At 36.2% G+C, this 16,019-nt stretch overlaps 2 protein-coding genes across 2 annotated transcripts in view; both read left to right on the forward strand.

The window, feature by feature from the left end:
• The window catches only part of LOC142233168 (SEC14 domain and spectrin repeat-containing protein 1-B), a 237,324-nt gene that overhangs the window by 63,835 nt on the left and 157,470 nt on the right, over positions 1–16,019 (forward strand). The gene's annotated exons all lie outside the window — the stretch shown is intronic.
• Positions 9,365–11,451, forward strand: LOC142233169 (uncharacterized). Its single transcript, XM_075304000.1, has one exon. It carries the CDS (start codon positions 9,534–9,536, stop codon positions 11,175–11,177), a length of 1,644 nt encoding a protein of 547 aa, XP_075160115.1. The 5' UTR covers positions 9,365–9,533; the 3' UTR covers positions 11,178–11,451.

The following is a 16,019-nucleotide window of genomic DNA, read 5'->3' on the forward strand; positions in this document are numbered from 1 at the left end:
GGGGATATTTTAAATTTTCATTCTCCGTGGATAAATTTAAAGATTCTAACTATGAAGACTAGATCAGATTCTTGATTTATAAGAACCATTTTTATTTGAGTTTTAATGAAATAATAAACATCTCGTGTAAGTGTGCCAGAAAATTACGAAATAAAACCTTGACTTAAAATCTAAGATCTGTAGTTTTTTACTCCCATTATTCAAATGATGACGAGAAGTAAAATCTGAAATTTTTACTTTCTGTTTCCAGCAATAAGATATAAAAAATATTTTAGTATATTTTTTACTCTCATACACCCAGAAAAAAGTGTCTTCGAAACTAAAGGAAAAAATATTCATCAATTTAGTTTAGCCATTTTATTTCCACTCAGTTAATATTTTGTGTGAAATAATAAAATTTACTTGTTTCAGTAAAAAAATCCTAAACTGAAAGCAGTTAGGAATAGTTCATAAACTAGAATAGGGTATGGAACTTTACTAATACTGTTTTCTTCGCTGGGTATAAGAATTTACTACTGAACAAGAAAATTTTATTCACTGATAACAAAGCATTCGTAAAAATAAACAAAAACCGAACTAAAACCAAGTTTCCTCAAATTTAGTAAGATTTCTTATAAAATGATAATTCTGACTTCCTTTATTATAGAAAGCTTATCATACATACGAATAACACTTGGCACAGAAAAAAAATATTTTAGTTCATTCGTACTAAGAAGTATTCAATAAAATAATAAATAAGAAGTATTCAATAAAATAATAAATAATAATAATAAAAAATATTAATAAAAAAATCGACAAAAAACAAGTAAGGAAAGTCTAAAGTCGGGCGGGGCCGACTATATTATACCCTACACCACTTTGTAGATCTAAATTTTCGATACCATATCACATCCGTCAAATGTGTTGGGGGCTATATATAAAGGTGTGTCCCAAATACATACATACATTTAAATATCACTCGATCTGGACAGAATTTGATAGACTTCTACAAAATCTATAGAGTCAAAAGTCGGCTAATGCACTAGGGTGGAACACAATGTTAGTAAAAAAATATGGGAAACATTTAAATCTGAAGTAATTTTAAGGAAACTTCGCAAAAGTTTATTTATGATTTATCGCCCGATATATATGTATTAGAAGTTTAGGAAAATTAGAGTCATTTTTATAACTTTTCGACTAAGCAGTGGCGATTTTACAAGGAAAATGTTGGTATTTTGACCATTTTTGTCGAAATCATAAAAACATATATATGGGAGCTATATCTAAATCGGAACCGATTTCAACCATATTTGGTACGCATAGCTACAATGCTAATTCTACTCCCTGTGCAAAATTTCAATTAAATCGGAGTAAAAGATTGGCCTCTGAGGTCATATGAGTGTAAATCGGGCGAAAGCTATATATGGGAGCTATATCTAAATCTGAACCGATTTCAACCAAATTTGGTACGCATAGCTACAATGTTAATTCTACTACCTGTGCAAAATTTCAACTAAATCGGAGCAAAAAATTGGCCTCTGTGGTCATATGAGTGTAAATCGGGCGAAATCTATATATGGGAGATATATCTAAATCTGAACCGATTTCAACTAAATTTGGTGCGCATAGCTACAATGCTAATTATACTCTCTGTGCAAAATTTCAACTAAATCGGAGCAAAAAATTGGCCTCTGTGGTCATATAAGTGTAAATCGGACGAAAGCTATATATGGGAGCTATATCTAAATCTGAACCGATTTCAATAAAATTGTGCACACTTGACTTTAGAACTAATTGTTCTTCTTGTGGAAAATTTTAAGCAAATTAGGGTAAAACTCTGGCTTCTGGGGCCATATAAGTGCATATAGGGCGAAAGATAGATATGGGAGCTATATCTAAATCTGAACCGATTTCTTCCAAAATCAATAGGGTTCTATTCTGAGCCAAAACACATACTTGTGCCAAGTTTGAAGTCGAAGTGAAGACTAAAACTGCGACATAGACTTTGATTACAAAAATGTGTTCACGGACAGACGGACATGGCTTTATCGACTCAGGAGCCCACCCTGTGGTCATATGAGTGTAAATCGGGCGAAAGCTATATATGGGAGATATATCTAAATCTGAACCGATTTCAACTAAATTTGGTACGCATAGCTACAATGCTAATTATACTCTCTGTGCAAAATTTCAACTAAATCGGAGCAAAAAATTGGCCTCTGTGGTCATATAAGTCTAAATCGGACGAAAGCTATATATGGGAGCTATATCTAAATCTGAACCGATTTCAATAAAATTGTGCACACTTGACTTTAGAACTAATTGTTCTTCTTGTGGAAAATTTTAAGCAAATTAGGGTAAAACTCTGGCTTCTGGGGCCATATAAGTGCATATAGGGCGAAAGATAGATATGGGAGCTATATCTAAATCTGAACCGATTTCTTCCAAAATCAATAGGGTTCTATTCTGAGCCAAAACACATACTTGTGCCAAGTTTGAAGTCGAAGTGAAGACTAAAACTGCGACCTAGACTTTGATTACAAAAATGTGTTCACGGACAGACGGACATGGCTTTATCGACTCAGGAGCCCACCCTGAGCATTTTTGCCAAAGACACCATGTGTCTATATCGTCTCCTTCTGGGTGTTGCAAACATATGCACTAACTTATAATACCCTGTTCCACAGTGTGGCGCAGGGTATAAAAAGGGAACCCTCTCCCCACCTTCGCTCCATTCCGACCTGATATCGGACTATCACGTACCCTATATTCATTTCACAACTACTCAATTGTCCCTATAAATTCTATCGAAGTAAATCGACAAAGTTTATTTCAATTTTCCCCTTCCCCAACCAGATATCGAAAAATTATATACTAATTTAAAAATCATGTTTAGATTTAATCACCTCCTCCCACGTTCCCCGTAAATATCAAGTAGATCGGAGATGTTTAAATTTTGCTCTATTGTTTTAAAGGGACGTCGCTTTCCCCGATACAATATGCACAAACACCGTAGTGAATAGCCTTTGTAAATTTAAAGAAAATTTAAATTTAAAGAAAACTTAAGAAATCGGGCGAAAGCTATATGTGGGAGCTATATCTAAATCTGAACCGATTTCAACCAACTTTGGCACGCATAGCTACAATGCTAATTCTACTCCCCGTGTAAAATGTCAATTAAATCGGAGTAAAAAATTGGCCACTGTGGTCATATGAGTGCAAATCGGGCGAACGATATATATGGGAGCTATATCTAAATCTGAACCGATTTCAATAAAATTTGGCACACTTGACTATAGTACTATTTGTTCTTCTTGTGCGAAATTTTAAGCAAATTAAAGTAAAACTCTGGCTTCTGGGGCCATATAAGTCCAAAATAGGGTTCTATTCTGAGCCAAAACACATACTTGTGCCAAATTTGAAGTCGATTGGACTAAAACTGCGACCAAGACTTTGATTACAAAAATGTGTTCACGGACAGACGGACATGGCTATATCGATTCAGGAGCCCACCCTGAGCATTTTTGCCAAAGACACCATGTGTCTATATCGTCTCCTTCTGGGTGTTGCAAACATATGCACTAACTTATAATACCCTGTTCCACAGTGTGGCGCAGGGTATAAAAAAACATATAAATATTTGGGTTTTTTTCTTAAGATTTGGGGGGAAGATTCCAAAATCACCTGGAAACACTGGTGCAATCCATCAAAATGCTTGTGTAATCCCTTAAACAACAAAATTAATTGGAATGGTTAATTGCAATCTGAAGTTGGTTGGTATGTATAACTGCCACCGTGTACATGTTTCAGTCCGCCCATATAAACAGATCTTCCGACTTGACTTCTTGAAGGCATAGTAGCCATAATTTTCATCCGATTTGCATAAAATTCAAAATATGTACTATATTTGACAATTTATTACGAGGAGACGTTTTCAAACATATTATATACAGTGCCTCACATAAGTAATTGGCACAGCACCCTAAAAAAAGCATAGTGGTCAGGGTATCTGCGAAAAAATGTGCCTACCAGAAATATTGATTTTAGGATCCATAAAATATATACCGATCGACTCAGAACCACCTCCTGAATCGGTTTACTCCTTGGAGTCCGTCCGCCTGATCATATATTTGTTGTTCGCCGTATTCAGGGTACAAATAAAACTAAAAATTTGTCTAGATTGCTTGATGCTGTTATCAAACCAAAAGGAATGCCAAAAAGTACTAAATGTACCAAAACACTAATTTAGAACTACCGGTGCCAATACTTTTGTTCTTTAAAAACTGTGCTTGTGTTTTTTTTTAATTTTTATACCCTCCATCATAGGATGAGGGTATATTAACTTTGTCATTCCGTTTGTAACACATCGAAATATTGCTCTAAGACCCCATAAAGTATATATATATTCTGGGCCGTGGTGAAATTCTGAGTCGATCTAAGCATGTCCGTCCGTCCGTCCGTCTGTTGAAATCACGCTAACTTCCGAACGAAACAAGCTATCGACTTGAAACATGGCACAAGTAGTTGTTATCGATGTAGGTCGGATGGTATTGAAAATGGGCCATATCGGTCCACTTTTACGTATAGCCCCCATATAAAGGGACCCTCAGATTTGGCTTGTGGAGCCTCTAACAGAAGCATATTTCATCCGATCCGGCTGAAATTTGGTATATGGTGTTGGTATATGGTCACTAACAACCATGCAAAAATTGGTCCACATCGGTCCATAATTATATATAGCCCCCATATAAACCGATCCCTAGATTTGGCTTGTGGAGCCTCTAAGAGAAGCATATTTCATCTGATCGGGCTGAAATTTAGTACATGATGTTGGTATATGGTAGAGGTGTGCACGTGACACGAAATTTTCGTGACTCACGAAAATTTTCGTGACTCACGCGTGAGCCGTGAGTCACGATGGAGTCAATCTCGTGAGCGTGCGTGAGCGTGATCAAGCTGAAAATTTTCGTGCGTGAGCGTGAGTCACGAAAAAAAATTCTTCGTGAATGTGCGTGAGTAAAAATGTTTGATAATTACACTCACGAAAACAAAATCACGCTCACGATTTGAATCACGATAACTACTTTAATCACGCTCACGATTTAAATCACGCTCACGATTTTAATCACGCTCACGATTTGAATCACGCTCACGACTTGTATCACGCTCACGATTTGAATCACGATCACGATGTCAATCGCACTCACGATGTCAGACACGCCCACGATTTTAATCACGCTCACGACATTGGTCACACTCACGACTTTGGTCACACTAAACCTTCCAATGTATGGATTGTGTAATAGTTTTTTTTTCATTTAAAATTAATTGATTAAAAAAGTAATGTTGAAGCGCTGGTTTTCGGTGCAAAAACCGAGTATAGTGCCGTTCCTTAAACAATAAAACCTTTTATAAAATATTGCTTTGTTTTTTTCTAACGAAAATGAGAAATATTGTCGAAAAAGTGTACCATAAAAAATTGGTAGATTAAATAAAATTCGAATTAACGAGTAAAGTAGAAAGTCGGGCCGGGCCGATTACATCATACCCCAAATCACCCCTACTGAATTAGTGAACATTGTTTGTAGGGTATCAATGATATAGGTTTGGGGAAAACCACATTTCCAGATTTAATAACATTACTGGGTACATGGGAGTTTTATCATAATCTGAACAGAAATGTCTGATATTAACATAGGAGTATAGTTGATTCTGAACCTACAGAGTTATTTAGTATGCTACTAATAATGAGTCCTTTATTAAAAAAACTGGAAATCGCTCAATTAGTGTGGGTAATAAATTCAAATTTCTGAAAATAGGGTAATAGATGTATGTAACAGCTACATACAAGTCTCAATACGATCGGCTAATACATGTTTATTTGAAATTTGAGCAACATAGCTTAATAAATAAGAGTATTATGGTCAAATTTGGGAAAATCGATCGATGCATTTATATGGGAGCTATATCCATATATTGGTTGATACCACAGAGGGTTGCCTTGTGCTAAATTAGAGTAAGATCGGGTATTAGATAAGGCTAATATGGTTAGAAATAAAGTTACAAGGGGTACATTTTTCAAAAACGGGCGAAAAATATATATAAGAGCTATATCTAAATATGACCCGATTTGGATTATATTTTGCAGGTTTTGTTGATATTACAGGAGATTACCTTGTGCTAACTTTGAGTAAGATCGGTTAATAAATGAGGCCACAATGGTCAACAATAAGGTTATAAGGGGCAAATTTTGAAAATTGGGCGCTACATATATATGGCAGCTATATCCAAATCTTCACCGATTTGGATCATATTTTGCACATAGAGTCAGTGGATTACATTGTGACAAATTTGACGCCGATCGGTTAGTAAATGAGCGCAATCTGACCCCATTTATCGAAATCGGGCGATACATATACATATATGGGAGCTATATCTAAATTCAATAGCGTTCGTCCTTGTGCCAATAAAGAGCCACATACCAAATTTAATCAAAATCGGTTAATAATTGCGACCGGAATCCTGCGAACAACAAATACATGGACGGACGGACACCAAGGGCTAGATCAACTCAGGAGGTGATTCTGAGTCGATCGGTATATATGTATATTAATTTCCATTAAGTTAGCATAGAAAAATATTTTAGTTCATTTGTACTAAGAAGTATTCAATCTTTCAATTAAGCCAACTGCCTAAACATTTGAGAATAACAATTGGAAAATTACCAAGAAGTATTTATTTTTGTCATTACAAATAAGTCATTATAACTCACCGCAATGTAATGCAACGTGTAATGACAGCTTTACTCCTGGTAATGCCAATTCTAATGAGATGTGATTGCCTAGTTTTTGCTGGGTATATATATTATTTATCGTCAAATTAGCATTTCTACAGTCGTGAATGTGCGTAAATTCTTCACAAAATTTTTCGTGCATTTGTAACAATTCTCTGTCGCGAGTGTGAGCGTCAAGAACAATTTTCGTGCGTGAGTTTTGGAAAATAAATTCCTTCGTGAGTGTGCGTGAGCGCCTTGAAATTTTTTCGTGCGTGAGTGTGCGTGAGCAAAAAATTTCTTTCGTGAGTGTGCGTGAGCGTGATTTTTTAAAATAAATCCATTCGTGAGTGTGCGTGAGTGTGAGCGGCTCGAATATTTTTCGTGCGTGAGCATGCGTGAGCAAAAATTTTCTTTCGTGAGTGTGCTTGAGCGTGAATGCCTCGAATTTTTTCGTGCGTGAGTGTGCGTGAGTAGAATTTTTCTATCGTGAGTGTGCGTGAGCGTGATTTTTTAAAATAAATTCATTCGTGAGTGTTCGTGAGCGTGAGCGGTTCGAAAATTTTTCGTGCGTGAGTGTGCGTGAGTAAGATTTTTTCGTCGTGAGTGTGCGTGAGCGTGAGTAAAATATTACTCACGTGCACACCTCTAGTATATGGTCTCTAACAACCATGCAAAAATTGGTCCACATCGGTCCATAATTATATATAGACCCCATATAAACCGATCTCCAGATTTGGCTTGCGAAGCCTCATCCGATCCGGCTGAAATTTGGTACATGATGTTGGTATATGGTCTCTAGCAACCATGCAAAAATTGGTCCATATCGGTCCATAATTATATATAGACCCCATATAAACTGATCTCCAGATTTGGCTTGTGAAGTCTCCAAGAGAAGCAAATTTCATCCAATCCGGTTGTAACTTTGAACATGGTGTTAGTATATGGTCTTTAACATCCGTGCCAGAATTGGTCCATATCGGTCCATAATTATATATAGCCCCCATATAAAACGTTCTCCAGATTTGACCTCCGGAGCCTCTTGGAGGAGCAAAATTCATCCCATCCGGTTCAAATTAGGAACGTGGTGTTAGTATATGGTCGCTAACAACCATACCAAAATTGGTCCAATCACACAAAAATTGGTCCATATCGGTTCATAATCATGGTTGCCACTAGAGCCAAAAATAATCTACCAAAATTTTATTTATATAGAAAATTTTGTCAAAATTTTATTTCTATAGAAAATTTTGTCAAAATTTTATTTCTAGAGAAAATTTTGTTAAAATTTTATTCGGTTCATAATAAAATTTCCATCATTGTCCAAATATTATTCGGTTCATAATCATGGCTGCCACTCGAGCCAAAAATAATCTACCAAGATTTTATTTCTATAGAATATTTTGTCAAAAGTTTATTTCTATAGAAAATTTTGTTAAAATTTTATTTCTGTAGAAATTTTTGTTAAAATTTTCTTTCTATAGAAAATTTTGTCAAAATTTTGATTTCTATAGAAAATTTTGTGAAAATTTTATTTCTATAGAAAATTTTGTTAAAATTTTATTTCTGTAGAAAATTTTGTCAAAATTTTATGTCTACTTTTCAAACTGAATTATATACGTATTGGATCGATCTTTTTTGATTTAATATATACCACGTATGGACTTACATACAATTTAGAAGATGGTGTTAGGAGGTTTTAAGATACCTTGCCATCGGCAAGCGTTACCGCAACTTAAGTAATTCGATTGTGGATGGCAGTGTTTAGAAGAAGTTTCTACGCAATCCATGATGGAGAGTACATAAGCTTCGGCCTGGCCGAACTTACGGCCGTATATACTTGTTTTAATTAAAATATTGAAAGAACAAAACTATTTCTAAAATTAAAAATTATATGGATTCCTAAAGCAGTTACAATCCAAATTAAAATATTTTTTAATTACAACTAGCTTCAAGTCACTTTTAACATGTGGTTTTTAAACAAAATTGTTTGGTGTGCCAATACTTGTGTGCGTCACTGTAGGTTCCCATGAAGATGGGAATTTCAGATTAGGTCTAGCCTAATGATCAGATTTATTATCTTTTCTATTATTACCTATTCGTCATACATATCCAAGACTATCCCAAGATCTTAATGAAGTATTTAAATTGGAGAAATTCATCAAGAATTAAAACGCATTAATCGTAAAACCCAACTTTTGTCGGTTCATCCTTATGTAATTTGCAAGTCTTGCAAATTTGTTTCATTAGTCAACACATAAACATAAAAACAAATTTTCATACGTTTCACAACTACGCATTCATTCATTCATCGATATAGATGGGATTTTCATCGGCGATCAGCGTTCGCCACCTAATTCACCATAATGCTGTGTGCACTGATGTTTTGAATTTGAAATCTCACCACACTAACAACACCATTCAAACAAAAGCTGCATTAGACATGCTGAAATACACATACATATACGAATAAACGGAACACCCACATAGACGGACACAATGAAGATTTGAAAACAATCAAAGAAAACAATAAATGATAGTGAAGAACATCTACAAATTCAAAATTTATCCCAAAATTCACCATAAACCAAGTAGTTTTTAAAAAATAATTTGGCGAAAAGATATCAGTACAACATCGACCGTGTACGATTTTAAACTGGTGCAAAGACTACAGCCGAGGAGAGGATCCTTGAAATAAGAAAACAAGAAACGATAAATACTATAGAGAAAAGGACATTGAATTTGAATTTTAAAAAATTTGTTATAAATAATCAATAGAATTATGGAAAAGCAAGAAGAAACAACAGCAACAACCGCAGTTGGTAATGAAGGCATGGATGCTAAAACAGATGCTCCAATACCATCTCCAGTTGATCCCGAAGTTTCAACATCTGACAACCCTGCAGAATCTTCTCCCACTGTAGTTCCCGAAGTTAAGCCTGAAGTTTCTACTGAAACAGAAGAAAAAACTACTGCTCCCACTGGGGAGGTTAAATCCGTTGCTCCCGCTGAAAATGCCAAAGAACCCATGACTGAAGGTAATTCTGTTAGTTCTCCTGATCAGATTCCTCAAGAAGCTTCTACTGAACAATCATCTCAACCAAATCAAGAAGCAACAGAAACTCCTGCTCAACCTCAAACTCCAACTGTTACACCACCAACTCCTTTATCAGAACAAAGTCCTGCAATTCCAGCTAATTCTTCTCTTGTAGGTGAGCAACCACAAGCATCTAAACAAGATCAGCCACAAGATGCTGGAAAATCAGAACAACCTGACAAAGCCAAGCCATCACAAACATCACCACAGGAACCTGATGCAATTTCGAAAAACGTCTCTGACCAAGCTGCATCTACTGCTCTTACATCCGCCGAAACTGAACAGAAGAAAGAACAAACTCCATCGGCAGAAGCCAATACAGAAGTTTCGCCAACACAACCAGCTCAACCTTCTACAACTGAAGAAAAAAATGAAACAAAGAGTGAAATCGTTGTAGAACCAGACCAAAGCCCACAAACTGAATCGGGAGCTCCAACGAAATCCGAAAATGAGGTCAAGAATACACAAGAAGCAACTTCCAAAGAAGGCCAGGATACCAAAGACGGTAAAATGGAATCAGCTACTGGTTCACAAGCAGCAGTCGAAGCCAGCACTCCAAACACAGATGAAGTGAAACCTCAAGAAGAATCAAAATCTGAAGCCTCAAAAACAGATGAGGCAAAACCTGCAGAAGCCGAAGCCACTACAGCACCAAAAACAGATGAAGTGAAAGTTCAAGAAGAGAAAACAACTGAAGAAGTCCCAACCACTCCAAAAACAGATGAAGTAAAACCGCAAGAACAGGCAAAGCCAGCAGAAGTCCCAACCACTCCAATAACAGATGAAGTAAAACCTCAAGAAGAGGCAAAACCTGCACAGGCAGAGACCACTCCAAAAACAGATGAAGTAAAACCAACAGAAGTGGCAAAACCTGCAGAAGCGGAAGCTCCAACCTCTCCAAAACCAGATGAGGTAAAACCTCAAGCAGAAGCCGAAACTTCGGAACCGGAAGCCACTTCAAACACAAATGAAACAAAACCTCAAGAAGGGGCAAAACCAGCTGAATCGGATGTTCCAGTCACTCTGAAAACAGATGAAATAAAATCTCAAGAAGAGTCTAAACCTATTGAACCAGAAGCCGTCATTACTTCAAACTCTGATGAAGGAAAACCTCAAGATGAGAATAAACCAACAGAGCCTGAAGCTCAACCTGCTACATCTGTTGAAGTAAAAGCCCCAGAAGATAATAAACCTACAGAACCACCAGTTCCAGAAGCTGCTGGAAGCCCAGAAGAAAATAAACCTGTGGAGTCAAAACCTGAAGATAATACGAAACCCACTGAGGAACCTCATGTACCCAAGTCAGCTGATGAACCTCCAAAACAGTAGATTTATACTCTCTCACATAGATTTAGTTATAAATAATCGCATTATCTCTTTATAAATAGTCATTGAAAGGATTAATTATCCTTTGCCTACACTTCTATGGTATTTGCGTGCCAAGATAAAACTGCATCTCTTCTCTGAAAAATCATCTCTGAAAAATCTCTAACTAATTCACATTCAAGCAATCATTTGTCTAACTATACTTGACAAGTATTGCATATGGCCTTCGATCATTCACTAATAAAAAATCTTGTATGATTTTAGCAATACAAAAGAATTTTTTTTTTATTGATTAAATGAAAAGTTTTTAGCGTTTATATTGCCCTCAAAAGACGCCACCCAGATGCCTAGAAGACGTCATTTTCATTTTGATATTTGCCAAAATAATCAAGGAAATGAGATCCTAAAAATAGAATCCATGGTATCATTACTCTATATACGATTGGGACATCTATGCCTCCGATGTACTATATGCGTAGTTTTCTTTGCAAAAAAAAAAAAAAATATTGGTGGGTGGATTGGTATTGCGATTTTGGTTGATAATAAATCACATTGGAATGCTACTTCTGATGACAAAGGAAAACCCACTCAAGACAGTGAAAATCAAAATCAATCTTTATTAGAAGAACAGATGCATGGAGGAATTTTTTGTGATCATAAGCAATCTACACTGAAAACAGTTTATACAACCTAAAGTTTAGAATACAAACTATGCACATTATGTAGGAGAACCAGGCCTGTGGAGTCGGAGTCTGAAGATTTTCTGGAGTCGGAGTCGAGAAAATTTTGCTTGACTCCGACCAAAATCTTAATAACACTTTTGTAACTAAACAAATATTTACGTACGTTTGAATGCAGTTCTTCAATCGATCAATAAACGGTATGACTGCGACTTCCATTGATGGAGATTATTCTATGTTTTCTAGAATATGAGCTGAATGGAACCATGGGCATTAAGCCACCACCATGAAATTTTATTTCAAAAATTTCGAAACATTGGTTTTTATGAAGATTTAATTAACCCTTTGACTACCGATGTCCACTTAGGAGGACATTCGAAAACGACACCAAACTATATTTCCCCACATAGTTTTGATTTATTTCTCACTGTTATTTTAAAGTAGATGCTTTAATCTAAATAAGCTATAACTATTTTCCATAATGGTGAGCACTAAAATTCATTTTTATGAACTTCTTTAGCAATAAACGAAAAATACGAAATTTTGAGACCATTTTTCTACTGTATGGCCCAGTAAATGGACATGTAAAAAAAAAACATAAAAAAACAAACAAGTATATATGGCCGTAAGCTCGGCCAGGCCGAATCTTATGTACCCTCCACCATGGATTGCGTAGAAACTTCTACGAAAGACTGTCATCCACAATCGAATTAATTGGGTTGTGGTATCTTAAAACTTCTTAACATCGTTTTCTAAATTGTGAGTTAGTCCATACGTGGTATATATTACACAAAAATGTTATGTATAGGTAAGTCTACAAATAATTACGAACCGATATGGACATTTGCACGGTACGTACATGGTTTTTAAATATCATGTACTAAATTCACGTACCAAATTTCCACCGAATCTGATGAATTTTGCTCTTCCAAGGGGCTCCGGAAGTCAAATCTGTGGATCGGTTTATATTTGGGCTATATATAATTATGGACCGATTTCGACCAATTTTTGCATGGGTGTTTGAGGCTATATATTAATACCACATACCAAATTTCAACCGAATCGGTTGAATTTTGCTCTTCCACGAGGCTCCGGAGGACAAATCTGGGGATCGGTTTATATGGGGGCTATATATAATTATGGACCGATGTGGACCAATTTTTGCATGGTTGTTAGAGACCATATACTAACACCATGTACCAAATTTCAACCGAATCGGTTGAATTTTGCTCTTCCACGAGGCTCCGGAGATCAAATCTGGGGATCGGTTTATATGGGGGCTATATATAATTATGGACCGATGTGGACCAATTTTTGCATGGTTATTTGAGACCATATACCAACACTATGTACCAAATTTCAGCCGGATCGGATGAAATTTGTTTCTCTTAGAGGCTCCGAAAGCCAAATCGGGGGATCGGCTTATATGGGGGCTATATATAATTATGGACCGTTGTGGACCAATTTTTGCATGGTTGTTAGAGACCACATAGGAACACCATGTACCAAATTTCAGCCGGATAGGATGAAATTTGTTTCTCTTAGAGGCTTCGAAAGCCAAATCGGGGGATCGGCTTATATGGGGGCTATATATAATTATGGACCGTTGTGGACCAATTTTTGCATGGTTGTTAGAGACCACATAGGAACACCATGTACCAAATTTCAGCCGGATAGGATGAAATTTGTTTCTCTTAGAGGCTCCGAAAGCCAAATCTGGGGATCGGTTTATATGGGGGCTATATATAATTATGGACCGATGTGGACCAATTTTTGAATGGTTGTTAGAGACCACATACTAACACCACGTACCAAATTTCAGCCGCATCGGATGAAATTTGCTTCTCTTAGAGGGTCTGAAAGCCAAATTTGTTGGTCCGTTTATATGGGACCTATACGTAAAAGTGGACCGATATGGCCCATTTGCAATACCATCCGACCTACATCAATAACAACTACTTGTGCGAAGTTTCAAGTCGATAGCGTGTTTCGTTCGGAAGTTAGCGTGATTTCAACAGACGGACGGACGGACGGACGGACATGCTCAGATCGACTCAGAATTTCACCACGACCCAGAATATATATACTTTATGGGGTCTTAGAGCACTATTTCGATATGTTACAAACGGAATGACAAAGTTAATATACCCCCATCCTATGGTGGAGGGTATAGCCCCCATGTAAACCGATGCTCAGATTTGGCTTGCGGAGCCCCTTGGAGGAGCAAAATTCATCCTATCCAGTTGAAATTTGGTACATGATGTTAGTATATGGTCTCTCACAACCATGCGAAAATTGGTCCAAATCGGTCCATAATTATATATAGCCCCCATATAAACCGATCCCCAGATTTGGCTTGCGGAGCCTCTAAGAGAAGCAAATTTCATCCGATCCGGCTGAAATTTGTACATGACGTTAGTATATGGTCTCTAACAACTATGCAAAAATTGGTCCACATCGTTCTATAATTATATATAGCCCCCATATCAACCGATCCCCCGACTTGGCTTGCGGAGCCTCTAAGAGAAGCAAATTTCATCCGATCCGACTGAAATTTGGTACATGGTATTAATATATGGTTTCTAACAACCATGCAAACTTTGGTTCACATCGGTTTATAATAATATATAGCCCTCATATAAACCCATCCCCAGATTTGACCTCCGGAGCCTCATGGATGAACAAAGTTCATCCGATTCGGTTGAAATGTTGTACATGGTGTTAGTATATGGTCTTTGACAACCATGCAGGCATTGGTCTATATCGGTCCATAATTTATGTAGCCCCCATATAAACCGATCCCCAGATTTGACCTGCGGAGCCCCTTGGAAGAGTAAAATTCACCCGATCCGGATGAAATTTGGTACGTGGTGTTAGTATATGGTCTCTAACAACCATGCAGAAATTAGTCCATACCGGTCTTAATTATATAACCCCCACCCAGCAAAAAATTTGGAAGTACTTCTAAGGGCACAACTTTAAAAGCACTTCCAAAAATGTCCTTCCAGAGATGTTCTTTATTTTAACTACTCAAGAAGTTCTTTTAATTCAAGTTTTTATATCTCGCTGTTTTCATACTTTTAAAGGGCAATTTTAATATTTTTTGTTTCAAATATGTTAAAAACAGGGTAAGGATTAATAAAATGGTATAAATTATTTAAATTTTGTCGAAAAAATTTCTAAATTCATTCTAAAAAAATTGCGAAAGTTTGAAAATATTTGAGGTCAAGGGTTTCAGACAAGCGTTAGATTGCATTAAAAATCATAAAAAATTATAAAAAGTAATTATTTGACAAAATACCACAAAATTTTTTAATTCACATCCAAAACTCTGAATTCGGATCACATCTAAAGAAGTGGTGCATATTGAGTGCAACGGCTGTGGAAATGGTGAACATCCGTCCTATGACAAGCCCATGTTAAATTCATCGCTTCTGCGCCAATTTTGCACCACTTCTGGATCCAAAAAGAACATTTTCACTACTTTTTTGGCGACGCTTTTTTTGCTGGACATTTAAACCCATCCCCAGATTTGACCTCCGGAGCTATTGGAGGAGCAAAATTCATCCGACCCGGTTGAAATTTGGTACGTGGTGAAATATTGTACATTGCGCTAGTATATGGCCGCTAATAACCATGCCAAAATTGGTCCATATCGATCTATAGTTATATATATAGCTGATCCCCAAAAATAATCTACCAAAATTTTATTTCTATAGAAAATTTTGTCAAAATTTTATTACTATAGAAGATTTTGTTAAAATTTTATTACTATATAAAATTTTGTCAAGAATATATTTCTATAAAAAAAATTTTGTCAAAATTTTATTTCTATAAAAAATTTGGTCAAAATTTTATTTCTATAAAAATTTTGTCTAAGTGAATTATTTACGTATTTAATCGGCATTATATACCCCGTATGGACAAACTTACAATTGAGAACATGGAGTTAAGATATTTTAAGATATCTTGCCATCAGCAAGTGTTACCGCAACCCAAGTACTTCGATTGTGGATGACAGTCTTTAGTAAAAGTTTCTATGCAATCCGTGGTGGTGGGTACATAAGATTCGGCCGAACTTACGGCCGTATATACTTGTTTTTGTTCCAAATATATTAAAAACAGAGTAAGAATGGTACAAATCATTTAAATTTTGTCGAAAAAA

The sequence above is a fragment of the Haematobia irritans genome, chromosome 4 (genome assembly GCF_050003625.1).
Source record: "Haematobia irritans isolate KBUSLIRL chromosome 4, ASM5000362v1, whole genome shotgun sequence".
NCBI lineage: Eukaryota > Metazoa > Arthropoda > Insecta > Diptera > Muscidae > Haematobia > Haematobia irritans.